This window comes from Myodes glareolus, chromosome 4 (genome assembly GCF_982192425.1).
Source record: "Myodes glareolus chromosome 4, mMyoGla1.1, whole genome shotgun sequence".
Taxonomy (NCBI): domain Eukaryota; kingdom Metazoa; phylum Chordata; class Mammalia; order Rodentia; family Cricetidae; genus Myodes; species Myodes glareolus.
Genome location: NC_142029.1, coordinates 117,735,831 through 117,762,967, shown reverse-complemented (window position 1 = coordinate 117,762,967; position 27,137 = coordinate 117,735,831). Strand labels below are relative to the sequence as shown.

At 41.0% G+C, this 27,137-nt stretch overlaps 1 protein-coding gene across 1 annotated transcript; it reads left to right on the top strand.

Moving 5' to 3' along the window:
• The first annotated feature begins 15,235 nt into the window (after window positions 1–15,235).
• Window positions 15,236–26,843, top strand: LOC148122442 (collagenase 3). Its single transcript, XM_087905879.1, has 10 exons — window positions 15,236–15,395; window positions 15,481–15,722; window positions 16,427–16,575; window positions 16,780–16,905; window positions 18,903–19,064; window positions 20,430–20,547; window positions 22,265–22,398; window positions 23,978–24,137; window positions 24,638–24,741; window positions 25,598–26,843. The coding sequence occupies exons 1-10, from the start codon at window positions 15,276–15,278 to the stop codon at window positions 25,696–25,698; spliced, it is 1,416 nt and encodes a 471-aa protein (XP_087762005.1). The 5' UTR covers window positions 15,236–15,275; the 3' UTR covers window positions 25,699–26,843.
• The last annotated feature ends 294 nt before the right edge of the window (window positions 26,844–27,137 follow it).

The window sequence follows — 27,137 nt, the reverse complement described above, 5'->3', positions numbered from 1 at the left end:
ACAATTTAAAGTTTCCCAAGACCCTACAGTGGGGGTGGGAAGAGGTTGAAGCAGGCTTAGCCCTAAAACCAAAGGAGGGGCTTGCTGAAAAGGCTGCGGTCTCTGCAAGTCACTCCCTCCCTCATTCCAGTCAACCCATAGATATATCCTTAGCCCACGGTCAACCCGTAGATGTATCCTCCCCTCCCTCACCCCACAATCAATTTATAGATATACCTTCCCCTCCCTCAGTGAAACCCCAGATCCCAGTGAGACCATGCCAGGTGCCTGCCTCAGTGAACCCCAGATTCCAGTGAAACTCTGCCTCAGTGAACCCCAGATTCCAGTGAGACCCTGCCTCAGTGAGCCCCAAATTCCAGTGAGACCCTGTCTCAGTGGAACCCCAGATTCTAGTGAGAGATCCTGCCTCAGTGAACCCCAGATTCCAGTGAGACTCTGCCTCAGTGAACCCCAGATCCCAGGGAGAGACCCTGCCTCAGCACAACAAACAACAAAAGCCAGGTTGACTGCTAGCCTCTCCACGGCACCTACCATCACACAAAAATAAAAGGAGCAGGAAAAGTCATTTCGCTGTTATCTATGGATTAGTGTTTGAATTTCCTTTGTCATTGTGGAAACCCCAGGGGTGAGTCATACATACAAAATCATTTCACATTTTTCTTGAAGGTGTGAAGCATCCTCCTCCCTGCCCAAGGACACAGTTCCCAGGATTACCATACCTTTTATTTTTTATTGTCTGGAGTTGAAGTCAGAGAAAATGATTCACATTCCTACGTGATACTTTGTGCCTTAGAAACTTACCAATTCTTAAAGAATGTAAATAGTTTTTTTTAAAAATATCTGTGTATTCTAAAGCAAATTACCAAAATAGACGATTAAAATGATTTTGGCAAGACGGTTCAGTTGCTGAAGGTGACTCCCACTAGATGTGATGACCTGAGTGTGACCCCTAGGGCCCACAAGATGAGGAGAAAATATGCTCTGGCAAGTTGTCCTCCTGAATTCTCTCTGCATGTGCCCCATTCCTCACATAAATAAATAGAATTTTAGAACCTTTAAAAAGGGTGTTATTAAAATAAGATACCGAACTATATGATAATGACGAAAATATAAAATAAATTATGAAAAACTAAAAATAACATAATATTGCCAAATCTTTTTTGGCAAGATCAGACTCATGGATTTGCAAATATCAGCCAAGAACTTAACTGTTTATACATGTCTAGCTTTTAGAAACTTTTTCGCAGACAGGATGTTACTCTGTAGCCCTGACTGGCCTAGAACTTGCCTTGCAGACTAGGCTGGATTTGAACTTACAGAGTTCTGCCTGTTCTTCCATCTGAGCACCAGGATTAAAGGTGTGTACCACTATGCTTGCCTAGATCATTTTAAAAGCCTCTATTAAAAAACAAATTGTTTTAAGAGCTTCAACCCTGAGCAAAAACAAATAGGCTTTTTGGTGCAGAAGAAGTTAGTGTTTCTGCTGTTCCTTCATGCTGTGATAATAAACCAACATGGGCGCAATAAGTTTCAATTAACCTACTCTGAGGTTGTCCGCTTCTCCCTGTAGTTTGTATTTAAGAGAATATTTTATGTTCAAACTTCATAAATTTTAGCTCATGAATAGATGAAGATTTCCCATGTAAAGTTTCTAATTTTGTTTATAATATTGTCATGTTCCTAGCCTATACTATTGTAAAAATCATTTGCTTTAACTTCATACATTCCAAAATATATCTTTCTGAGTTATACAAAGTCTGTCATAGGTAACAATAAAGTTTATAATTTCCTATTTTTACACAAATATTTTAATCACATCTCTCCAGCGCTCTTTTCCCCATCTCCTCCTCACACCTCCACTGTATCACCCTTTCAACTGCATGTCATGTTTGTTTTAATTGTCATTAATAATCCCTGAGTCCAGTTAGTGCTGTTGATGTGTGTGGATACGGGATCATCCACTAGGCACGGACAACCTATCAGCGGTCGCGTCTCCACAGGACAGTGGCCCTCTCTCCCTCAGCAGCCAGCAGTAGGCAATAGCTCCCCTGCTAAGGGTGGGCCTGGAGCCCCTCCTAACCATGCTTCTGCGTGTACTGCCATGAGTTGGTGTGTGCAGTCTCCATGCCCTGCCCAGAAGCCAGCATTTCACAATACTCCACCGGTCTACCGGCTCCTACATTCTCTCTGGCTTCTCCTCCATCATGTTTCCTGAGCCTTGGTTGTGGGGAGGTTAGTATAGGTGATTTGTCCAGGCTTAACTCTCACACATTCTTTTTTAAAAATTGATTTTATTGAGCTCAACCTTCTTCTCTGCTCCCCTCCCTGCCTCTCCCCTCCCCTTCAACCCTCTCTCATGGTCCCTATGCTCCCAACTTACTCAGGAGATCTTGTCTTTTTCTACTTCCCAAGTAGGTTAGATCCATGTATGTCTCTCTTAGGGTCCCCATTGTTGTCTAGGTTCTCTGGGATTGCTCTCACACATTCTTATGTTGACAGAATTTGCATTTTAATATTTGCCATTTCAGATCCCTTGTTATCTGTTATAATGATGTCACTCTTTTTGCTTTCTAGATTATTTCTTAGTTTGGTGGAGAGTTAGAATGAGAAGAGGTGCCCCGTGAAGCTTCATGGTGCTCCCGTGAGTGTTCCTCATCACTTAGGGGAACAGGGCACAGACTGAACATGAATGGACTCAGTGGACTGAGCCAGGGAGTTGTCTTTGGCTTTTGACTACTGATTTTTGAGATTATCCCTTGACCTCATGCCTAAATTTGAGAAACTTCAATGTCTTTCTTGGCATTGTGACAGCCCCTGCCCCAAATCAACTGACTAGTTCCTCTAAGAAGAAAATGAGTAACACTGGAGCCGACTGGTTCAGAAGAGTTGATTTATTCTGGATGAGACAAAGTACCCTGGGGCCAATGAGACACACTGATAGATGTCTGAGTTATTATCCATTATGCAATGTGCTGAAAGCTGAAGTCACAGACTGTCAGGTGCAGGACTTTCCAAAACTGTGGAGAGCATCCATGCTGGAGGAAGCTTGGTCAAAGGCCATTCCTGGCTTGACCTGTTTCATCAGTCCGGATACTTGTATGGGAAGGGATGGATATGCCTAATCATTTCTGTTTGCCAACATTTGGAAATTTTGGAAAGAATTTTTGGTTTTGGAAAAAATTAACACATTTGCTAAATGATGTTTTTACAAGGCAAATGGCTCATTTCCTACATATGGCTTTTATTATCCCATGGAGGGTTGAACTCATGATTGAAAGGGTCTTTGTCTCAAGCTGAGTGGAATCACATTGGTAGAAACCAATAATAAAGCTCCTTTGCTCAAAATCTTCTGGGAGAATCCTTCCCAGACCTGTAATCCTCTGTGTTTTGTACATATATTTATGAATATCTGGGAGGGACTTGCCCAGATTGTTGGCAGCTCTCATGAGGACAGTGGCTGGTCCTCCTCTCAATGTTGAAGAAATGATGTTCCCTTCTTAACTACCTGGCTTCCTCCAATCCTTTCCCCTTTCCCTTTTAAAGGTTTTGCTTCTCTTTGGCCTTTTTCTACCATTTGGTTTCTCAGGATAGAACTCTCAGGATAGGTCGTCCTTCCTTCCGCTCTTCCATCAGTATGCAAACCAGGAGCTCCCTGATACCTAGTCAGTCTGAGGGACAAATCCTCAGAAAACCAAAGCTTACATTCCACTGTGAAGGTCAATGAGCAGGAGATGGGCCTTTGCTTTTTACCCATAAATACTTACTTGGCACAAACAAACATGTTTTGTCTTTGAACAGAAAATAATGGAAGCAAAGCAGGGGCAAGGAATGACTCATGCGTCAACATGTTGACTGTAAGAATGCGCGAAAGGGAAGTTTGCATTGCCTTCCTCCAGAGATGTGTTAGTGGGGACAGGGTTGATTCTAGGGGGAGTTAGACGAGTGGGCAGTAGGTATGATCAATAGACACAGTATACATGCATGACATTCTCAATGAATAAATACAAAATATGTATTTAAAAATAAATTATGTACCTCCAACCCCCCAACCTCCAATGAAAGTCTGGTAGATGCCACCACCCCCAAGTCAGCAATGGAAACAAAATGTGTGTGCCAATGGTCTTTCTGTTCTGGAACCTCATTATCTAATGGCTGCTACCTGTCTACTCATGAATGTACAGAGAATAGGATTCAGTGACTAATGCAGAATTGTTTCTTGCAGACGGAACAGGCCTCTTCATTGTCATAGTCCTATTTAATAGCATATGACCATTAAATGCTGAAACTTGAGACCTGATGAAACAGCCAAATGTGAGATCCATGCATGGTACCGCAGAGTCTAATAATTTTTCAAGAAAATGAAATAGCTAAGTGACAACTGAACATACAAGGACAAAGTTGGCTGTCACATTTAACGTTTCTCTAGCCAGCAGGGTCAGCCAAAACAAAGTGTGTCTTGAAATGTGGAGCAGTTTCAAGTATGCACAACGTCACTGGCCACCCTGCACAGCAGTCAAAGTGCCGGTTCCAGAGGCAGCTTCATGTCTGTGGTTCTGGGGAAACCTCTTAGCATCTTTGTTTGCCAGTGTGACATGCAGGGGTTTGGCTAGAAGATTTCTGCAAGTTCAGAGCATATCCTGTATACATACAACCAGGTTACCTTTGTTATGAGCGTTCTGACAGAGTAAATCTTCTTTGAGTGGATCTATCCCTCCACTTAATGGTGAATAATATATGTATATTATCTTTAAAATTAAGATCTACTAGTAAGTTAGTGATTTATTCTTTCTGCACAGTAATTTCTGTGAAATCAATTTTATTTTGTGTGTATGAGCTTTTGCCTGAACACACACACACGCACGCGCGCGCACACACACACACACACACACACACACACATTTGTACATCACATGCCTGCTTTACCTGCAGAGGACAGGAGAGAGCATTAGAAGTTCTGGAATTGGAGTCAGAGTTTTAGGAGCCATCGGAGGGTTGCTGGAAGCAAAACTGCTTTTTACCAGCGAGCCATCTCTCCAGCCTGGAGAACTGAATTTCAAAGATGGGCTAAAGTCAGTTGTGTCGCCTCCTGGAAAACAATTTCCTTGCAAATTTAGCCATGCTCGGAAACAGTGAGTACTGAGTTTACAGCACCGGCACGAGTAGACTTTCTGGTGCCACCCAGAACAATCTCCGCCAGCCTGCCCTTTGCTTAGCCGCTCATTTAACACTTTCAGTGCTGTACTTCACACGTGACAGGGATGTTCTAGTGCTAAGGAGATAGATGAGAACCATTTTGCACTTACCCTAAAATGTGTTCCAAACATTTCCTGGCAGTGAGTGAACATACTTTAAAGCGATGGAAGCAGTTGCTTTACATAGTGTACATGAAATTTATTTAACAAAGTGTGCCAGGAAAAATGTTTCAGTGTCTTTTGTGTTCATGTTTCATTTTTTATTAGGCAAATTAAATAGCTACTATATGAACTCAGTCACTATTTTTAGTAATGAAACTTACAATGCTGTGTTACTCTGGGACCACTAATGCAATCTCTTAGAAATAATTTTTTACTGTGAGATTTATTTATTTTTTTGGTGTGTGAATGTGTGTGTGTGTGTGTGTGTGTGTGTGTGTTTGTGGACACTGGTGGACCTTAGCACTTAGGACAAGGTCAGATGACAGCTTGTGGACGCTGGTTCTCTTCTACCATGTAGGACCCTGAGTTCCAACTCAGGTTGTCAGGCTACATCTTACTAAGCCCAGGTCGAATCTTTGAGTTTCTTGTTGGTTAACATGAAGTATTGGGTAAACATTAATGTATTAGTTATTGTTAATTATATGTTGCTTTGAACTTGAGTATAGATAAAGTGGTATTCTAAAATTTTATATTAAACTGAATTTACAACCTTATTTAAAATTATTAGTGCTTTATAATTGTTCTTAGTGTTTGCTTGATTAGTGTGTAGTTTAGATATCTTTGCATTTATTACTTATGTGTGGGTGTGCATGCATGAACACTCAGTACACGGCATGTGAAGTCAGAGGACAGCTTGTGGATTTGGTGCTCGCTTTTGACTACGTGGATTCCTGTTGACTGAGTTTTCTGTCCTGCCCGGTTCCCACAGTCATTAAGTCCCAAAGAAATCACACAGAGGTCTACATTAACTATAAACTGATTTTGCCATTAGTTTAGGCCTCTTATTAACTCTTATAACTTATATTAGCCCATTATTCTTGTCTATGTTAGGCATGTGTCTTAGTACCTTTTTCAGCGAGGTAGTCACATCTTGCTTGCTCTGTGGCCGGATCAGGACTGCAGACCAAACTTTCCTCTTCCCAGAATTCTCCTGTCCTCATTGCCCCACCTCTACTTCCTGTCTGGTTGTCCCACTTATACTACCTGCTTGGCTACTGGCCAATCAGGGTTTTACTGAAATACAATTGACAGGCTACAAACCATTGTCCCACAGCAGATTCCAGGGACTGAACTCACTTCCTCCTGCTTGGTAACAACTACTTTTACCCATTGAGACATTTTTCTGGCTCAAGTTCAGATATTTTTAAATTAAGAACACCTAGAAAATTGCAAAAACAAAGTATCTTCAAAAAAATCGTAAGTTCTCATGGTATAGCTTAGCTTTCTGATCCTCTGAGTAAATAACAAGAATAACCCAGGTGATATATGTTGAAAGTATAACAATATCTTAAATGCTGCATTTGTTGGCTTACCAGAATACCTCTGTGGTGGAGTGTTTGGGACAGAGCAGGGAACTGTGTCCAGATCTGCTGCCTGGCACAGGCCCAGGTCATGTTAGTCAGACTTGTGGCAAACTCTCGAGACAAATAGTTCAAGGAGGAGATACTTGGGGCCTCATTTCAGGGCCCAGTCCAAGCCTAGTTGGTTTTGTTGTTTCTGAGCCTGTGATGCAGTAGGTCATAATGGCAGGAGGAGGAAGTGGAAAACAAGTGTTTGTGGGCGCCAGGAAGTAGAGAGCAGTACATGAAAGGGTAGATGCCCTTTGAAAAGCACACTCTTGATGACCTGCTTCCTCTTTCCAAGGCCAGGTCCCACCTCTCCAACAATAGCAGATCATGACACTATCAATAGACTGATCCACCGCTGAGGTTAGAACTCTCAATGATCCAGGTATCTTTCAGTGATTGGATCTACTATCTTGGGGCCGAATCTTCAATATATGAGTCTTCAATTTATGAGAAGACATTTCACACCTGTTACCGTTAATCTTCATTGTCAATTTAACTAGCTTAAAAATTACACATTGGAAACACACATCTGGGTGTGTCTATTAGGGTGATTCTAGAAAAGTTTAACTGAGAAGGGAAAATCTGCTCTGAATGGGGATGGCACAATCCCATGGGCTAGGGGCTGATACAAACAAAAGAGAAAGTGACCTGAGCACCGGAGTCATCGCCCTGCTCCCTGGCTATGCACACAGCCTGGCCACCCACCGGCTGCTCCTGCTGCTCCTTCCCACTGTGAAGGACCAGAGTACACCGCTGCTTCCTCTAGTTGCCTTTGCAAGGTAATTTGCCACAGCAATGAAAAAGAAGTTAATACAATATCTCCTCCCCATCCGGAACACATTATCCAGTTAGAAGTCCAGCTTTGGTTCAATGAGGCTCAAACAACTAAAGTTTTCCATCATGAGTTTTGGAAACAGAAGTGACAATTAAAAAAACATAGTTTTTTTTTTTTTTAAATCAGTGACTTCCCAATTTATAATACTCCTACTTCATTGAATAGACTTGGTTATTGTCTGAGAACTTTCTGTTATCTCTTGAGTAGTCTATTTATTATAATGGAACATGACATTTGATGGGTCCTTTAGATGCCTGCCTCATGCCAGTAGTTAAAGATCACTGTTTATTCTGATGTTGATAAAGTCTGGACAGATAATTCCTACCATAACAGTAATTCTTCAGTTAAGATTTGTATTAACCATTGAACTGGAAAACGGCCAAAGCTATAGAAAAAACTACTTGGTCCGTTTTTCTTTACATAAGTCCTTAAAGCACTGGACTTCCTACCTTCTGTTTCCAAACAGCAATTAAGGCAACAAAATAGAACCATCCAGTATGGTTTTGAGGTTTTGGAGGCTTACGCTAATACCCACAGATTGTGTACTGACACTATAAATAAGATTCGCCCTGACCCAATTCTTTCCCCATGTCCTTGTAGAAAGTGTGTCATTTACCAACTGATCATTAAGCCACAGTGGGTGCCCATATTTACAGTGGTTCAGAAATAGAACATATAGCCATATATTCACATCCATGGTTCATTTCATCTTAAAGTCTTATTCTTTTTGATACTTTGACTGAATATTACCCTAGAAGGCAAGCAGTGCCAGTGTTAAATATCTATTTATAATCTCTCTATTTTTATTGTAAAAAACATACATTATGACTCTGTTCCAGCATAGAAAATCCACTTCTCACAACATTTAAAAAATCTTGCTGTACAACTGGGCGGCGGTGGTGTATGCCTTTAATCCCAGCACTCAGGAGGCGGAGGCAGGTGAATCTCTGTGAGTTCAAGGCCAGCCTGGTCCACAAGAGCTAGGACCAGGACAGGCTCCAAAATTATAGAAAAACCAAACCTACCAAACAAAGAAAAAACAAGCAAACAAACAAACAAAAAAACCTTGCTGTACATTTTTTCCCTAAGTTGGTAGCATGTGGAACCAGAAAGTATATGTGTGTGTGTGTGTGTGTGTATGTTCCATAGTGATACTTATGTTTGTCAAGTGCTTTCTGCTAATGACTTTGCTAACTTAGTCATTATAATTGGTCTATCTATCATTCTTATATAAAATCGCTAAAGGCTTTGGAACAGCTTAAAGCCTTGGATGAGCTCTTCCCTAGGTGTCCATTACTGCTGGGTCCGTATACCCGACTGTCTTCACTGCCTGAATCCCAGGGTTACAGGACTTAACCCTTCTGCTTTATTGAGTGCTGGAGATGGACTCTGGAGCTTCTTGCAAACTCTGTCAGTTGCACTGAAGCCCCGCTATCAGCAATTGTTTTCACAGTGATAAAAATACCTCTGCCTTGGCTACTGAATCTGAACCGGAAGACCAGCGTGCACCTAGTCTCTCCCCTCATTCCTCACCTACTTTTACATGTTATTTTTCCTATAACGGTTTACCTTTTCCTTCTAGTACATTAGTATCACAAAACCAAGATTAAGATGAGTTTGTTCATTATTGTACATACCCTGTGCCTAAAACAATTTCAGCTATATGGTTAGCTCCTGATACCTAGATCAATGAATAAGCAAGAAATTATTCAGGGGTAGGTTAAAATGCCAGGAAGCCTGATTTTTTTTTTATTTTTTATTTCTGGGATCCACATGGTAGAATGAGAGAGCTGACTTCCAAACGTTGTTCTCTGACCTTCATATGTGCTATGTGGCAGGCACATATCCCAAAAGAAGTGGGATAAAAAAAAAATCACCCAGCCTGCTAAATTACAGAGCTGAAATTGAACCTGGTCTTTGTGCTCCCGCATGTTCATTCACTGAGTTAAAAAATGGACACATTGATGCTTGTTCAGACTTAGTGCTGTCTGCCTCCTAGACTGCAACAGGCTCTCAGGACTCTCCGTGATATAACTTCCGTCATGGCTTTGGGATGAACTCTAGTTCCAAGATGAGTCCTGTAAATACTAGTCTGTTTTTCTATAACAATCATCCATCATGGCTTGACCTTCCCCACTGGATTGCTGCCATTCATGAAGAACTTGGTTCGTAGCTTATCTTCAGTGTAGGGCTTCATGTCAGAAGGAGGAGGGCTCCCGAGCAGATGGTGCAGGTGTCTTCCCTCACACTGCGTCATTTTCTCTGGTCTCCATTTGCTATCTACATGGAAGGCCTTGGACCCAATGTCCCCAGCACAGCCAAGGTACTTTCAGTTGGATTTGGAATCCCATTATTCAATACTCTATTTGCTTGTTTCAGTTCTGGGAACAGATCCTTTTGGGTCTTGAAGACTTGTGGTCTTTTTGGTAATCACAAACATTCTCAGGGACATCAAGGAAAGCTGTGGAATTTCCACAAATGGGCCTCTCTAGCAAGCTTAAGACAACTGAGGTTAAGAAAGGTTCTTAAGGTGAAGGCTGTAGGGAGTGATTGGTAGATTACTAAAGCCTGGGCACTAGGGCTGGAAGACAGCTGGGGGAATAATGAAGAAAGAACGTTACTCCATGCTAAGGGCATTGGAGCAGGAATTTTGTCTGCTTCGTTACAGATACTCCTTCAAAAACAATGTCTGGAACCAAGAACAGAGGATACATAAATAATCATGGTTTATCACCCTTGTAGCACTTAGTGTAACTTAGTGAATAGCCTCATTATTAGTAACAACCATAGCCATAAAGGGAGTTTAGCTCTCTATGTTTCTATTGTTAGAGCCTTCTTATTCTTCTAGTTCACAGAGAAGTTGTTAAGGATGTTAAATAAGCTGCTGAAAAGTTAGAGATCTTATAGATAGCAGAGCAGGGGATTTGAACTGTGCCTGAGGGGTTTGTTGCTGTAAATAAATGACCATGGCAGCTCTTATAAAGAAAATATTTAACTGGGCTGGTTCACTTGCAGTTTCAGAAGTTCCATCTACTACCATCATGGCGGGGGGCATGAAGAACTGAAAGTAGCACATCTTGCAGGTAGCAGGAAATCGACTGAGACACTGGATGGAATCCCGAGCATGGGATATCTCAAAGTCCACCCCCACAGGGTCACACTTCCTCCAGCAAGGCCAAACTCACTCCAACAAAGCCACACTTTCTAATAGTGCCCCTCTCTATTAGATTATGGGGGCCAATTACATTCAAACTACCATAAGCTGCTGTCCCTAATGACAGAACTTGTGTTTTTATGTTTGCAGTTCCACTGGTTTTTAAGGATTAAGCCACTAGACAACCAAAATAAAGGAGTAGCTAACCCTCAGTTTGTAGCTGTAAAGGACTTCTTGACAGTCCAGATATTAATTATTAGGCTTTTGTTTGTTGTCTTAGATGTGTTCTAGTTTCTCAGTCTTAACTTTTCTGCCAAGACTTCTTGTTTTTGACATGAAGAGAATGGGGAGGTTTGCATGGCTCTGTGCTCAACAGATGTCCGAGGGAATTAGTAAGCTTGAATTCTGAGGAGCTGCCCCTATGTATAGCCCTAACCCTAGGATGAGCATCTCCTCACAATGGGCAAGAACCGGAGGAGTGCCACCATCCTAGGACCAGATTGATGTAGATGTCTTCTTTGGCAGTTCATAGTCACCACAAAACCTGGACTATAATTTTATGGAATTAACTAACTATAGCATATTTATGAAAAAAGAAAATACTAATCTTTTGAGCACAACATTGATATGTTTTGTAAAGATTTTGAGTTCATTCTCAACTTTCTGGGCTTGAAAAGGAAAAATAAATTATGGATCCTGACAACCCAAATCAACTGAAGATATTTGCTGTGGGATAATGCTTTTGTACACTGTAAAGATTTGTCACTCGTTTTTGGTTTAGTAAAATGCTGATTGGTTGGGCAATCAGACTAAGAGAATTTTGGGAAAGGAAAGAGAAAGAAGCAGTCACCAGCCAGACATAGAAGAATCAAGAGGAGAATGCCTCACTGAGAAAAGGTACCAAGCCACATGGCTAAACATAGACAAGAATTATGGGTTAATTTAAGTTATAGTAACTAGTTAATAATAAGCCTGAACTAATAGGCCAAACAGCTTATAATTAATCTGAGCCTTTGTGTGTTTATTTGGGGCTGAATTGCTGTGGGAAGAGGAGAGAAGAGGCAGGGAGGGAAAGGAAGGCAGGGAAGCAGATGGAAGGGGATGGGAGGGAAGGGAAGAGACCGGAAGGGAAGACAGGAATGAACTGCTTTAAAGGTTTCCAGTGTTGAGATGTTGCTCAGGGTAGAGAACTTGTCTAGCCTGCATAATGCCTTGGCTTCGACCTCAACACTGCAAGACACTCAAACAGCAAGCAAGTGAAACAAAACAAAAACTTCAAGATTCCCCATAGATAAAATAATGAACATTAAACATTAAAACTGTCATTTATGGTGTGTGTGTGTGTGCGCGCGCGTGTGTGTGTGTGTGTGTATGTGTGTGCGTGTGTGAATGTGGGCACAAGTGTGATAGCACAAGTATGGAGGTCAGAGGGCAACTCTGTGGAGTTGATTCTCTTCTTTTTCCATCGGTTCCAATGATTGAATTCAAGTTACTAGGTCTGCAGTCCAATTGCTGCTGAGCCAGCTTGCTGGCCTAGCTAACCTTTTACATAAAAATTTGTTTAAAATTAACAACTCTACTGTAGTGAATTAAGGTTGTGTGGTGGGACAAGGTTATTATAAAAATATAAGCTTACTTCATTGTTTAATACTAGGGGTTTGAAAAACTATTCTAAGATGACTTGTTAAAACCATTGAGGCACTTTTTTATTTTTCTAATTTCTTTTTTATTTTCCACTATCCACTTCTAGAGGACCTAGATTTTACCTTTTCAATGAAATTGAGTGGGATTGAGCAAGAGTATCTGTCCGGTTCACTCTGCTTTTTCATGGATGCTGGCAAAGGTCGGCATTCAGGAAAAAATTCTCCTTAGTGAGACACAGTAGAAATAAAAATGAATTTTGAGGTGAGTCCGGGAAACCAAGTGTTTTCTTTTAGATGTTTTTCTCAGTAGACACTAAAAAAGAATTTCCTTTATTTAGTATTGATTCTCCTAATTTTTTCTGTAAAGGAACTCACTGCAGCATCTGTGAGGAAAACGGGCGTCAGATGTTACAGAGAATGACCCCTAATCCTGGAAACTGCAGCATCTCAGATGAGTCCTTCTGTGTTTTCCTGCACATCCCAAGGATCATCCATGATTGACTCTGCCCAAGGAGGAAAGGTAGGGGTATACTTACATCTCATTCTATGGCAAGAACACAGTTGTTTCAGTTCAAATTTAGTTCTCCTCTCTTTAGAGTATGTCAAGAGCAGGGGTTTAGCTCAGTTTGTAGAGAGCTTGCCTAGCACACAGGAAGTCCCAAGTTCCATCCCCACCGCTGTGGCACAAGCTATAATTCTAGCATTCAGGAGACGGAAGCAGGACAGTCAGAAGGCCATCCTCAGCTACATAGTGAGTTTAAGGACAACCTGGACTACATGAGACTAGTCTCAAAAACAAAAAGGCAATCAAACTAGTCAACTATCTGAACAACTGATTTTATAATCCAATTTCACAGGGTTATGTGAAAAGAAAATAAAACAAGAGCAAAGAAATTCTCACTGAGTGTTCACAAGGGCCAGGGGAAGTCACACATGTCATGTGCTTGCTGTAGAACTGAAGCTCTTATTGACATTTTCAAAAAAGGCAGCACATAATTCTAGGTGAAAATCAAACCCTTCATATAAAGAATTCTTGGACTTTTGTAATTTTAATCTAACTCAATTGACTCTTGATCCTAACTGGGAATTCTGCTCTTTGCTGAAGCTATCAGCTTGTTTGTCTCTGCTTCGGACCTGGGATCTGCTGATGACACGCCTGAGAAAAGTCCCATATCACCTCTGTCTGAATCAGCAGGTGCTACTTGTTCCTAATTTCATACACTCAGTTTTGTTTTCTCATTCTAAGGGTTTTCAAATTTCCCAGTGACAAGCAGGCCTTGTCAGAACCATTTTGAAAGCTAACTCAGCTCCCTGTTTTAAAGTGGGTGGTTTGATGAGCAAAGGCCGGGCTTTCAAGTGTTGAGTTAACAGTCTGAGATAAGGACTTGTGTTGACAAGAGTGTGCTAACACATCATGGTGATGACATATCCTGTCTGCAGGTACTTCTCCAGAACAGTATCCTGCTGACTGTTGGGTGGTCTCGTAAGGAACGGTTATTTTAATCTGCTGATGAGTTTTTTTTCTATTTCCATTTAATGACAAAACATTTACTAACGTTTTTTGTGGTCATGTTTTGTGATCTTTATTCTCCTTGAATGAAAGAATAAATCACTAAAACAGGAAGCTATTTGAAAATAAGCATTGAATTTGAGAAATAGTAGCTAAGCGGAGGTGGCACAGGACTTTAATCCTAGTACTCAAAAGGCAAGAAGCAGGTGAATCTCTGTGAGTTCGAGGCCAGTTTGGGCCACAAGAACTATTTCCAGGACAGGCTCCAAAGCTACATAGAAATCCTATCTCGACAAACAAAACAAAAACAAACAAACAAACAAACAAACAAACAAAAAGTGACATTTATTTTTGTTTTTCATTGAATGATTTCTTCTGGAGAGAGGTTATGTTATAATGATCCAACACAATTCTTCACATCTGTAATCTCAGTACTAAGGAAACTGAGGCAGGAGGATTGTCTACACGATCCATTGTAGATTAAATAAACCAATCGGAAAGATATGTGGCACAGTGGGTTGGGGTGAGCTGAAGGGACTCCTGGTATACGTAGTACGTCTAAGCTTCCTAGGCTACTGTGTAAGACCCTGCGCATTCTCACAATATTGTTTGGGTTTTTATAGGGATTAAATGAGATAACACCTTCTAAATATGGTTGGGAATAATCCTTCACAGCATAATCCTAATTATGCCCATAACTCATAGTCCTAACCATTAGAGCAGCTATGTTCCAGCAGAGCCATGGTACAGATGCCTGGACATGTAGGGAATTCACACAGGTCCCCAGAGCCACCGAAAGGTTATGCCAGGATATTAAATCCCTGGCTTAGGAAGGGTAACTGGCTACAGTGCCTCAGAGACTCCAGCTTTGTTCTGGTGCATTTCTGAGACCCAAGAATGCAGCAAAGCTTCTCATTGCTTTTGTTCAAGACAGAATGCAGTTGAGAACTCACTAGTTTATAAACGTTTTGCAAACGGGACTTTGTCTTTTATTATGGGCATAAACGTATCATATGGCATTCTTACTACCTGAAAAACTTAGAGTAGCTGTTTTTCCTACAAAAGGAAGAAGATACTTTTGCCCAGTGAAGTAAAAAATACTAACCTCTGCTCCTCCCCACCAGATCCATAAATATGCTGAGACCGTTTATTTTATCAGATGGGTTTTGGTATCCCCCACTGTCCTCATTTTCCATTGCCCTTGAATTCTGCCACAAACCACACTTAGGAAAAAAAAAGACCATGTAAGCATGTTTACCTTAGACTGAGTAGGAAGTTAACACACATCCCCAAGTGGTGACTCATGGTTTGGGTCTATAAAATAGAAGGTGCGTGCGCTGAAGGCTAGACTCCAGGCACTGCTGGTCACCATGCATTCAGCTGTCCTGGCCACGCTCTTCTTGTTGAACTGGATTCACTGCTGGTCCCTGCCGCTTTCCAATGGCGATGATGATGATGACGTGTCTGAGGAAGACCTCGAGTTTGCAGAGGTACAGTATTCTGCCAATCCCGGCACTGCAGTGTTTCTTAAATCTCCTTTCTTTGAAAAAGCATGTTGTTTTGGTCTCTTTTCAGCACTACCTGAAGTCATACTATCATACTGTGCCTCTCGCGGGAATCCTGAAAAAGTCTTCAGTGACCTCCACAGTTGACAGGCTCCGAGAAATGCAATCTTTCTTTGGCCTGGAAGTGACTGGCAAACTTGACGATCCCACCTTAGACATCATGAGAAAACCAAGATGTGGAGTCCCTGATGTGGGTGAATACAGTGTGTTCCCTCGAACCCTCAAATGGTCCCAAACGAACTTAACTTACAGGTAAGCAGAGGCTCCATCTCCCCCGCCTGTGTTAGTCTTTTCTTCCGAGTGTCTGAAGCAGGCCTTCAGTATTTAATGGGAAGTGAAGTTCAGGATTGATTAGCTTTACTACAAAGCTAAGAAGCATAGAAGTAAGTTATATTTAGTATTCGACCATGTTTTTCTACAAAATTAAAAGCTTGTATTACACTTAGTATTTATAAAAGAGGTCTACAAGTCAACGTTAAATATGAAAAATGAACAAATTCGGTTAATAAACCCTATTGTCTTAACTCTAACCCCAACACTATTCTTCAGTGGATATCTCTAAGTATTTGTTTTAGAATGAAACCACAATTCAGGAGGGGATTCTAGAAAGTTCAAGGTATACGACATCAGCCACTTTTACGATGATTCTCTTGAACACAGTGGCTTCTCTTCCTGTGAACACAGCAGCACCATCATGTTTAGTCCTAAATTTTAGCACGTACACAGAGTTATATTTGAATATTTTAAGTTTAAGATGCCAAGTACTCTGTTATTTGACCATGCTTAAATATTTGATTGGATTCTTGAATTTCATTCTTGTAAAGCATCCATTATACCCAGTAGAATTTTCAAAACAGTGTTTTGTTTTGATTTGAAAAGGAATATTCAAAGAAAATATATTTTGAAAAACAATTCTAATTTTTCAAAGTTTAACTTACACTTTCTATATTGAATAGAATTGTGAACTATACCCCCGACATGCCCCATTCTGAAGTGGAGAAGGCCTTTAAAAAGGCCTTCAAAGTCTGGTCTGATGTGACACCTCTGAATTTCACCAGAATTCACGATGGCATTGCTGATATCATGATATCCTTTGGAACTAAAGGTAAGGATGTGCAATCATTTGAAACATGTTAATATATTAGTTCTTTTTTGGTCTTATTTTTTTATTCCTTTCACCAGTCATTCACCCCTTTCAAAGAATTTGACAGAACTCTACCAAGTCCCCGAACAAGGCACTAGCAATATGTATACGTATTTGTATAGTGTATATGTATAATGGAATTCTTCCTCTTGTGTCTGTACATAGAACATGGTGACTCCTACCCATTTGATGGACCTTCTGGTCTTCTGGCACATGCCTTTCCTCCTGGACCGAATTATGGAGGGGATGCCCATTTTGATGATGATGAAACCTGGACAAGCAGTTCCAAAGGTAATCTTCCTTATAAAGGCTTAGCTCACGTGTTATTGGACAAGGATGCACTGCCACACAGTCAGAAAGCTTACAAGCAAATTGTATTCAGCTTTGGATTACATTTTCTAAAATAACAAAAGCTATATTTTGCACTAATTATTTCTCTCATAGAAATTTTACAAATCATTAAATATGAAAAATTGAATAAAATCTATGACATTTGTTACTGTGGCTTCGGAGATACACTTTGTGAAGTGGGTCAAATATTTTCTTAGTTAGGCATGATTCTGTTTCTTTCTCTGGCTTACAGTTTGCTGTTAAAGAATATATGCACATATTCAACCTTACTTCCTTAATATGTATATATATTATATATGTATGCATTTTATATATTATATACAGATTTAATAGGACTGGATCTGAGGTCCATAACTATGTTGGATACTAACTGAAACAGATTTTCTTCTTTACTGAAGTATTATTGGCCAGGCTCAGTCACATTTCTCTTCCTAGTCAGGCACCTCAGCTGCCCCAGGCTGTCCTGCAGCATTCCCTTGTAAATGCTGCTTCAGAAAAGCAAGAGAACATCTCAAGCCAAGCAGCTAGGGGGCAGAAGAGCTTGGGTTATGAGAGTAAAATGAAACCTAATCTTAAACAAATTCACTCAAGTATTAAATCTGTATTGCGCTGACTAGGGTGGCTGCCACTCTTGGCTACTTCTTGCCTTTAAAAGCTCAAATTAATTGGGATGTTGAGTTAGCAAAAAGGAGTCAGATTATTACAAGTAGGGTTTAACTTCAGAGCAAAAGATATGCCTAGTTAGGGCAATGAAAATCAATCTTCCCAGGAGTTGATTTTTATTTTCTACTTTAAAATGGAAGCCATGGTGATATACACCTTTATTACCAGCACTCAGGAGACTGAAGTTTGATTGTGAATTCTAGCCCAGCCTGAGTTCTATAGGGAGACCCTGCCTCAAAAAATTAAATGAGTAAATTCATAATGAATGAATGAATGAATGGGATCCCTGCCCCTCGAGAGTAAAACTGGCCCGTTTGCAATGAACACGTCCTCTCCAGTGCTTTTAATTTGTCTCTGGAGGGAAAGGGAGGATTCACATTCATGCTCTGAGTATCTGCTGGGGAGTGCGGCTTACTGAGAAGAGCATCTAGTGCTGGTCAGGAAGGTCACCGGAAGTCTCAGATCACAGGAGGTCAAAAACGGGAACAAATACTAGTCACGGCAACCAGTGTTGGTCATTTTGACCATGTGACCTTTGATCGCCATATGATAGGCGAGTAAGTTCGTTTTCTTTTTATATTGGCTCTGATAACAAAATTTATTTGAGGAACAAACCAAAAACTGGCTCTCCCTCTCCCATAGTTCTTGAGGTGCCCTTTCTTGAGGTACTGGAGATTGAGCCCAGGGCCTACCCTGCTCCTTTATCACACACACACACACACACACACACACACACACACACACACACACACAATCTAAAATTACCCTCTAAAAGTTGGTGGAAATAATTATTAGAAGAAAGATGAAAATATTCTTGCATGTTCATTTTTCCTTTGAAGGATGTTCTAAGCAAAGACTACAGCTATGCGGGAACTTGTGTGACCTTCATGTGGTTAATTCCAGGTCATTTCTCTCCACCCCTTAAACCTGGTCAGAGGAGACAGAGAGAAAAGTCAGGATTTCTGTCGTCTTCATGACCACCTTTATTGACACTGATCTGAGTGCAATCTATTGACATTGCTGTAGAACTGCTTCTTCATGTATGGACTGGATGAATTGTTCTTCATGCAGAGAGCTATAGTCCTTGCAGTTGCCAGGATCACTACTTTGAATGAACACATTGAATCTTTCTTTAAGCTACCGAGGACTAATTTTAAAGACTGGGTAAGATGATGAACTAGAAAAAGACAGATGGATAGATAGATTAGGATTTCCTTCATCGCCTCCTAATTGGAGGGTTTTGTTTGCTCATTGTTTCTTGTTTTTTTTTTCAGGTTACAACTTGTTCATTGTTGCTGCCCATGAACTTGGCCACTCCTTAGGTCTGGACCACTCCAAGGACCCAGGAGCTCTGATGTTTCCCATCTATACCTACACCGGCAGCAGTCACTTCGTGCTTCCTGATGACGATGTTCAAGGAATCCAGTCTCTCTATGGTACCTCTCAGTCTACCAGTCACAAACCTGACTAATACAGCAACCTTAGCACAACAGATGTGCATTTTATTTTGGGACCAATAACCTGTTTATCATGTTTTCAAACATGAGAAAAATAACCCCTTTCTGAATCAAACTGCTTGCTCGGGTTTGAACTACAGTTCATTTCTAGATGATTTTCAGGCCATACTTCCCTGCATTTGTACTCTTATTCTTCATGTAACTTATGAAGCCACTAAATTCTGATGAGTTTACAACGTGCAGACACAGCAACAGAGGAGATTATGAAGATGAGACATAAGACAGCTCTTAGAAATTCTGACATTCTTCAGCCACTGCAGTTGGCTGCCGTAGGAACGTTCACAGGGCCTTTGGTAGTTTTCAACCAACATCTGCAGTGAGAAATGTCCTCTTATTTTTTTTCCCCACTTTTCCAATAATAGTTATGAAACTTATAAACTTCAGTGCAAACTTTTATTTCTGGGTTCTGTGCCATAAAAAGAACCACAAGCACTGCTCTCAGTCCTCAGCACAAATGCTCTTGGAGAATTAGTTTAGGAAACTTGTTCAAGCCGCTCTAGCCCACTGCTACGCCTCTGGATTTAAAGATTCTGGCAGTATGTGTGGTTGAAGACATAAACTTGAAGGTGTCAAGAGGGGATTTTCAAATTTATTTTGTGATTCTTGATTCTACCATGTTGTGACCAAGGGATTGCTGATATATCTATGTAGAAGGACAAGAAGCATGGGGTTACTGCTCAGTACATGTGAGCTATCAAAGTTATAAACATGTTGCAGGTTACAGCAGAACTTCCTGAAGGTCAGTTTGTCAGTGAGTGAGCTGTAGTGTGTGGTGAAGCAAAATCAACTGACATCTACAGTTGTTGAAATAGCTGGAGTCAGGAGCCCAGATGAGGGACCCATGTGGGCAAGGCACCCGGAGAGCTGGGCAATAGAGCAGCGTGCTTCACAGTGGCAGAGATGGTCTCAGGGTTCGGGTCACCTCGCATTTCCTTCATAACTGTCAAGAAATGTAAATCAATGGATCAGAAGAATTTGTAAAGAAGCTCAGAGCAGGGAAAGCATGCGGGACCCTGCCAGCAGGAAGAGCAGGGAAAGCAGGCGGGGACCCAACCAGCCTGTGGTACCCCACAGGAAGGAAAGAAGGAAGGAAGGAAGGGAGGGAGGGAGGGTGGGAGGGAGGAAGAAAGGAAGGAAGGAAGGAAGCCTGCTGGAGGAGGAGTTCAGGAGCTAGGACTTCTGTCCCGCCTGGAAGGGGCTCTTTCCTGCTCCTCTCAGAAGTCAGCTCTCCCTCCTATGACTCAGGACACTTGGAAACCTCTCACATTTGCTTTGCCACTGCAGGTCCAGGAGATGAAGACCCCAATCCTAAACATCCCAAAACACCAGACAAGTGTGACCCAGCCTTATCCCTTGATGCTATTACCAGTCTCCGAGGAGAAACCATGATCTTTAAAGACAGGTACTATTAAGATTCCCCGGTTAAAACCCTTAGCAATAGAGTAGAAGGTGCCTCAACTGGCCTTCCCCTGTAATCAGATTGATGACTACCTTAACTGTCATCATAAAACCTTCATCCAGCAACTGCTGGAATCATATGCAGAGATCTCCAGTCAAGCACTGGGCCCAGCTCCTGGAGTCCAGTCGAAGAGAGGCCATAATATGAGCAAAGGGCTAAAGACCATGGGTAGGGTCCCCACAGAAACAACTGACCTGAGCTCTGGATGACGTCGGAGGAACCGACATAGGACCAACCTAGGGCCTCTGAATGTGGGTGGCAGATGTGTGGTTGGTGTTTTCTTTGTGGCCACTGGCAGTGGGACCAGGATTTATCCCTAGTGCTTGAACTGGCTTTTGGAACCCATTCTTTTTAGAGGGATACCTTGCTCAGTCTAGATATAGAGGGCAGTCCTTGGTCCTGCCTCAAAGTGTCAGACTTTGTTGACTTCCCATGGGAAGCCTTACCCTCTCTGAGAAGTGGATGGGGGTGAAGTGGGGGGAAGGTTGAGGGAGCGGGATGAGGGGAAGGAGTGGGACTGGAATAGGTATGTAAAATGATAAAAGATGGTTTTAATGAATTAATTAATTTGAAATAACAAAAAATATTTCTTATCAAATTTGCACGTGATGAACTCTGGTAAAATTAAGTCTGCAAATTGCCAAAGCATCCTGTCAGACTTCCTAAGGGCAACACAGAAACAGTAGACCAAGTGTGGTTTACTTACATGCTTTGGATCAAATAAATGGTGGATAAATCTTTTTTTTTTTGATTTTGAACTGTAAGTCTGTTTTTTTTTTCTAAAAAAATTTCATGCAATCTATTTTGCTTATTTTTCTCTTCTCCAACTCCTCCCAGAGCCTCCCCACCTCCCTTTCTTTTTCTTTCTTCTCATTTCTTAAAATTTATTTATTTATTAAAAATCTCCATCTCCATTTTTCCTCCACCCCTTCTCCAGTCCTAAGAGCAGTCAGGGTTCCCTGCCCCATGCAAAGTCCAAGATCCTCTCCCTCAAATAAAAATAGAAACCCAACTCATTTAAAAAACATGAAGAATATTGAAAGTAATTGCTACATTAGTAAATTTACTGATAACCACACTGCTTTCTGTAAGATAAAAAGAATGATTCCCAATGCCTTTCAAAGAGGGAGTAATTGACAAATAAAATCTATAGGTAACAAAAATATGAAATATTCACCTCTAATTTGTAGATGGTTGTATCTTGCTTATGTGTTAATCTCTTCATTGATTCATGTCACCATGTGTGGTCAGGAAGCATGATCGCTATCTCTGTTATGACTTTAATTACATGGTCTCTATGGTGTTTCCTCTTGTATTGGTGTGCAAGGTCTTGAGATCATGGAAAATACATTCTTAGAGCCCAACAGTGCATGGTAAATGTGTTTGTCACTCTGAATATATGCAAAGTTGAAAAAAGCATGGTTTCAACCCATAGGGAACTTAGAGCCTTCAATAAGGCCCTGCGACGCTTCAAATAAGACCTCTGGCTAGAACTTGGAAGGCTCCAATTTATAACTTAAAGGGAAATGACATTTCTTTTCCAGTTGTGGGTACCAGGCACGGTTATGGTACCCGACAGGCATTGATGTGGACAGTGATCATTAGCAGGATGGAATTATTGCACTTAATGTGGTAAACCATGTTTTCCCTTTTGCATTAGATTCTTCTGGCGTCTGCACCCTCAGCAGGTCGAGGCAGAGCTGTTTTTGACAAAATCGTTTTGGCCAGAACTTCCCAACCATGTGGATGCTGCATATGAACATGCATCCCATGACCTTATGTTCATCTTTAGAGGTAAGGCTGCCACTGGGGAGACTTTCCAAATGGCCAGCATAGATGGGCGATGAACTTGGTACTGCGAGTCACTTAGCAGCATGACCACTACCAAAGCGATGCCTACGTTGAGAACACAACACAGGAGAACTTGAAAGCACCTGTGCCTGTTGCACCAAAGGTCCTTAATTTGGTATGTAGAATGACTATGGAATGCAAACATAGCTCAGTGCTTAGCACATCTGAGAGCACATCTTAGCACATCCCCAGCACTGCAAAGGGAAAGAAGTGCTCGCTCCTCACATCCATCCTTTGTTTTATCATGCTCACTTCAGGTTTTACGTTTTGTAACATGACGGGCCGGCTTCTTGGGGTTTCTGTCCCACCCGGTACCCCACAGCCGGCAAGGCCCAAAGAAATCACAGAGTCTACATTAGGTTATAAACTGATTGGCCCATTAGGTCAGGCTACTTATTAGCTCTTATAACTTATGTTACCCCATTATCCTTATCGATGTTAGCCACATGGCTTGGTACCTTTTTCAGTTGTCAGCTTACATGTTGCTGCTTCGGTGGTCTGTGCAGGAGTGGCGAGGGAGCTTCCTGCTTCCCAGAATACTCCCAGTCTCTTTGCTCCACCCCTACTTCCTGTCTGGCTTTCCCACCTATACTGCCTGCCTGGCCAATTAGCGTTTTATTAAAATACATGATTGACAGAATACAGACAATTCTCCCACACCAACTTTTAGTTTCTCTTAGAAATTACTTGCTAAAGCAACACAGTGTACGTTTTAAAATGTGAAAAAAACTTAAACAGGATTCTCCCTTCTACTAGTAGTTCATTTCCTGATCCATTTTCCTAGTTCTCCACTGTATTGACACCTACTTGAGGCAGAGTATGGGTATAATTGTATGTTCTGTTCCCTTTATCCCCAGCTAGGATGCCCCTGGGAGCCCTTAGCATCCTTCTGTTTGCACCCCTACCCCAAGTGCTAGAGTGCTAGGTGCCTGGCTTTTTACATGGGTGCTCTGAATCTGAGTCCAGGTCCTCATGTTCCCACAACAAGCACCCTTACACACCCCTGTCTCTCTGGCCTCCGCTTACCTCTAATATATAAGTGTAGGGATGGGGGGTGGGGGTGGATGTGGGAGATGAAAATGCCACTGCCTTAATGACCGTAATTTATTTCCATAACAGTCTACTAATGTCATTTCTATTGTTTGACTCCTATACTTGATGAAGTTGTTTTCTAGAGAAAAAATTAACTTTTTTAGATGATAAATAAACTTGAATTTTGAGTCTAAATCACTGATCCTAGTTGCTCTTTATTTTGAAATTTTAATAAATTTTACATTTAGCTCCAAACTTAATGTTCAAAGGCAATGAATTGGCAATGGTTGAGCTATTTAGCTGGCTGTATTAATAAACAGGAATTCCCAGTCTTGACTGCTGTCTCTTTCGGAAGATGCCTCTGTGCCTTTGATTCAGACATGTGGAGATGGCAAACGCTGACTTAGGAGGTTTTTCTTTTCAGTGCATGCTCGCGTGCCTAAACCCTGGCACACGCTCCTTGTTAATCAAACTGTTTTTTCACTTCTAGGTCGAAAATTCTGGGCGCTCAATGGTTATGACATTCTGAGTGGTTATCCCAAAAAGATATCTGACCTGGGATTTCCAAAAGAAGTCAAGAGGCTAAGTGCTGCTGTGCACTTAGAGGACATGGGGAAGACGCTCTTCTTCTCTGGGAGGAAGGTGTGGAGGTGAGGCTGCACACAATGCCCCGCCCCCTCCAGTCCACACCTGCAGCTACTGCTGTTCTCAACTGTTTCTCATACTTGTTTTTACTTACAAGGGTGGTTTTATTGAAATGTCTATATTTTTAAGTTAGCGTACAAAGCCCTGGGTTTCACTCATTCTGTGTGTGACTCTGTACTTAGTTCACCCATTTCTCCTGCCTGCCTCCTTCTCCCATTCCCTATCACATTTTGAGTGCATACCAGTCCAACACTCCTGCTTCATGTCAGCTCCTCCAGCGAGACCCGCAGTGCTGTCTTGCACACATCTCACACATGCACACACATGCACACCCACACCATCCACAATATTCATTTCTCCCAACCATCCATTCTTTCATCATACATCAAAGCCATTCATAAATCTGGGCAACTGTGCTTCTTTTAATCTTTCACTCGGATTCTCTTTCTTGTCATTCTTTCCTATATTTTTGATAAATGTAGCTTTCTTTTTTCTGATTAAGCAGATATGATGATGCTAACCAGACTATGGACAAAGACTATCCCCGATTCATAGAAGATGAATTCCCTGGAATTGGCGACAAAGTAGATGCTGTCTATGAGAAAAATGGTAAGTAGTTACACTGCTCTGATTTCCAGAAGGACTTCTCGGCCTCCAGAAAATGTTCACGTACAACAGATTTTAATACAGAATTCAGATGAGTTTATATATGCATGGCCACTTAGGTATTGATTGTTTCCCTGTGACTCTTTAAACAGCAAACAAAATAACCTTCTTAGAGTCAATGATAATTTACTTAATCACTGCTAAGTCTAAGAATAAAAGATGTTGAATCTAAAGATGAATTTAAGTTATATGTAGAGATGCCAAGAGGCAGGAGGTTATGTCGGAATTCAAATTAGGGCTGGAGTATGGAGTAGTCATAAATATTCATCATTATTATAACTATATAATTATTTTTGCTTTAACTATTAAAATAGCAATTACTCCTAACTTATAACAGCTGATGAATACCAATATTTCTAAAATCAAAATTAGAATTTGTAGCAAGACAACTAATTCTAGGGCATAATTCATATATTCTTTGAATACTTATGTGTTTTAATAATACCTTTAATTAAAGTATAATTGCATCACTTTCTCTGCTTCCATTTTCTCCCTCCAACCCCTTCCATGTCCTCTCTCTGTCTCTCTCTCTCTCATTTCAGTTCATAGTTGTTGTTATATATCCTTTAAACTTTAAGCAATTCATTAAAGTGGTAGCTTATTCAGAAATAAACATTGAGAGGTATAAAACTTAGCGAAGAGACCCTAGCACAGGTGAGGCCTGGTGGATCTCCAGAACTGCAGTAAGCAAGTAGACAAATAGAGAAGGACTATCACACATTGGATCTTTAATCTTGACGGTAGAAAATCCTAATGTTCTGAAAGTCAGAGATTTTTCTTGTGTTCTCTTTCTTCCTAGGCTACCTCTACTTTTTCAATGGGCCAATACAGTTCGAATATAGTATCTGGAGTAATCGCATTGTGCGAGTCATGCCAACAAATTCCTTACTGTGGTGTTAAGCATCTTTTATTTAACTCCTGGAGAGCATTTTAAATAACCATTTCAGATGTGGGGGTGGGGGTGGGGGACACTTAAGCTCTGTTCTGGAAACAGGCTTCAGTGAGACACCTTGGAGTGTGCAGTGTCTGTGTGACTATTCGTGGCTGGAACCACACTGAAGAACTTCAAAGTAATGAAACTGAGAATCCCAAGGATCGCCTGGTTCTTGTGTGCTATGAAGAAACAAGACGGATATTTCCCTGGCAAACAAGGGATCCATCTGCTGATGAGAGTGAACATAATTACTAATATATTTATAAAATATCCTAAAAGGCATAAAATAAGTCATATTTATATAACTATGAATTGTTTTTTAAAAAAGTATAAACTTCCAGAAGCATGGAAATTTTGGGGAGTGTATGGCAGTTCCAGATGAACACAGAAGGAGGAGATACCTGAAAACACATGTTAGCAGACATTTTTCTAATGGAGTGATTTGTTCTTTGCAATGTGACTATTCAGACTTAAACCTCTTTCCATACAAACACTGAGAAAATATCAGGGTCACTAAAGGAAAGGGATAATGGCCACTGTGAGGACTGTATAAGTGGCTTTGCATTAGGCTTAATTTTCATTTTGGCTCATCATTCAAGGGTTGTGCATATTAACAGAAGATAAACATGTAATTTCCCTTTTTATTTAAGTATTTCAGGTTTTTAGAAGGCCATGGAGTAAAAAATTAAAATTGTTATAAAATGCCTAAGCAATGGTATAGCTTTCATAAATTATTTGGTTACTTGAGAATAGAACTAGTGTTTCAATCCTATTTATCTATGTAATTGTTTTACATATCCAGTTTTTATACCTAGACTATTTTCTCATGGCTTCCATGACAGCAACTAAGGCAGACCTAGTAAGTAGGAGTAGATCTGCTGAGTCAGCCAGAATAAAGACGTGCCAGCTGGATGGTCACCCTTAGGAGACTCATTGGCGCTCTGCCTTTGTTTGCTTATCTTAGTGTCTAGCACTTGGCACTTACTGATATGTGATGATCAACAAGAAACTATTGTTCCGAGAGATGGTGTTTATTCCCTGGGCAACAGGGAAGAAGTGTGTATTTGCATAATGCGCTTATGTTTCTAATAAAAAAAGTGTTTTCAGCAGATATTGCTGTCTGGTGTATTTGATCTTTGGCCATAGCTTCAAATTTTCTTAAAGCAAAAGATTACCTAAATTTCTTATAAAATGTAGTTTCTGTCCTCCTTCTTCACTCCTCCTTCCATCCAGATTTAAATACTAGAATTAATTGCACCTAGCAATGTTGCTATAAAGTCTCCTCGCGTGTGAGGACCCTGAGGCCGATGAGCCTTCCTTTGATTTCCCAGATGGCGCCTGTACATTCCTCAGAATCCTCCCTACCGAGGGTGCTTGCTAGAAAGGAAAGGCTGGAGACAAGGCT

What these genes read in the sequence shown, in the direction of transcription:
- LOC148122442 (XM_087905879.1), top strand. Translation starts at nt 15,276, where the DNA reads ATGCATTCAGCTGTCCTGGCCACGCTCTTCTTGTTGAACTGGATTCAC. An exon ending in AAGACCTCGAGTTTGCAGAG is followed by an intron (nt 15,396 to 15,480) that starts GTACAGTATTCT and finishes GTCTCTTTTCAG; the next exon opens with CACTACCTGAAGTCATACTA. An exon ending in AGGAATCCAGTCTCTCTATG is followed by an intron (nt 19,065 to 20,429) that starts GTACCTCTCAGT and finishes TTGCCACTGCAG; the next exon opens with GTCCAGGAGATGAAGACCCC.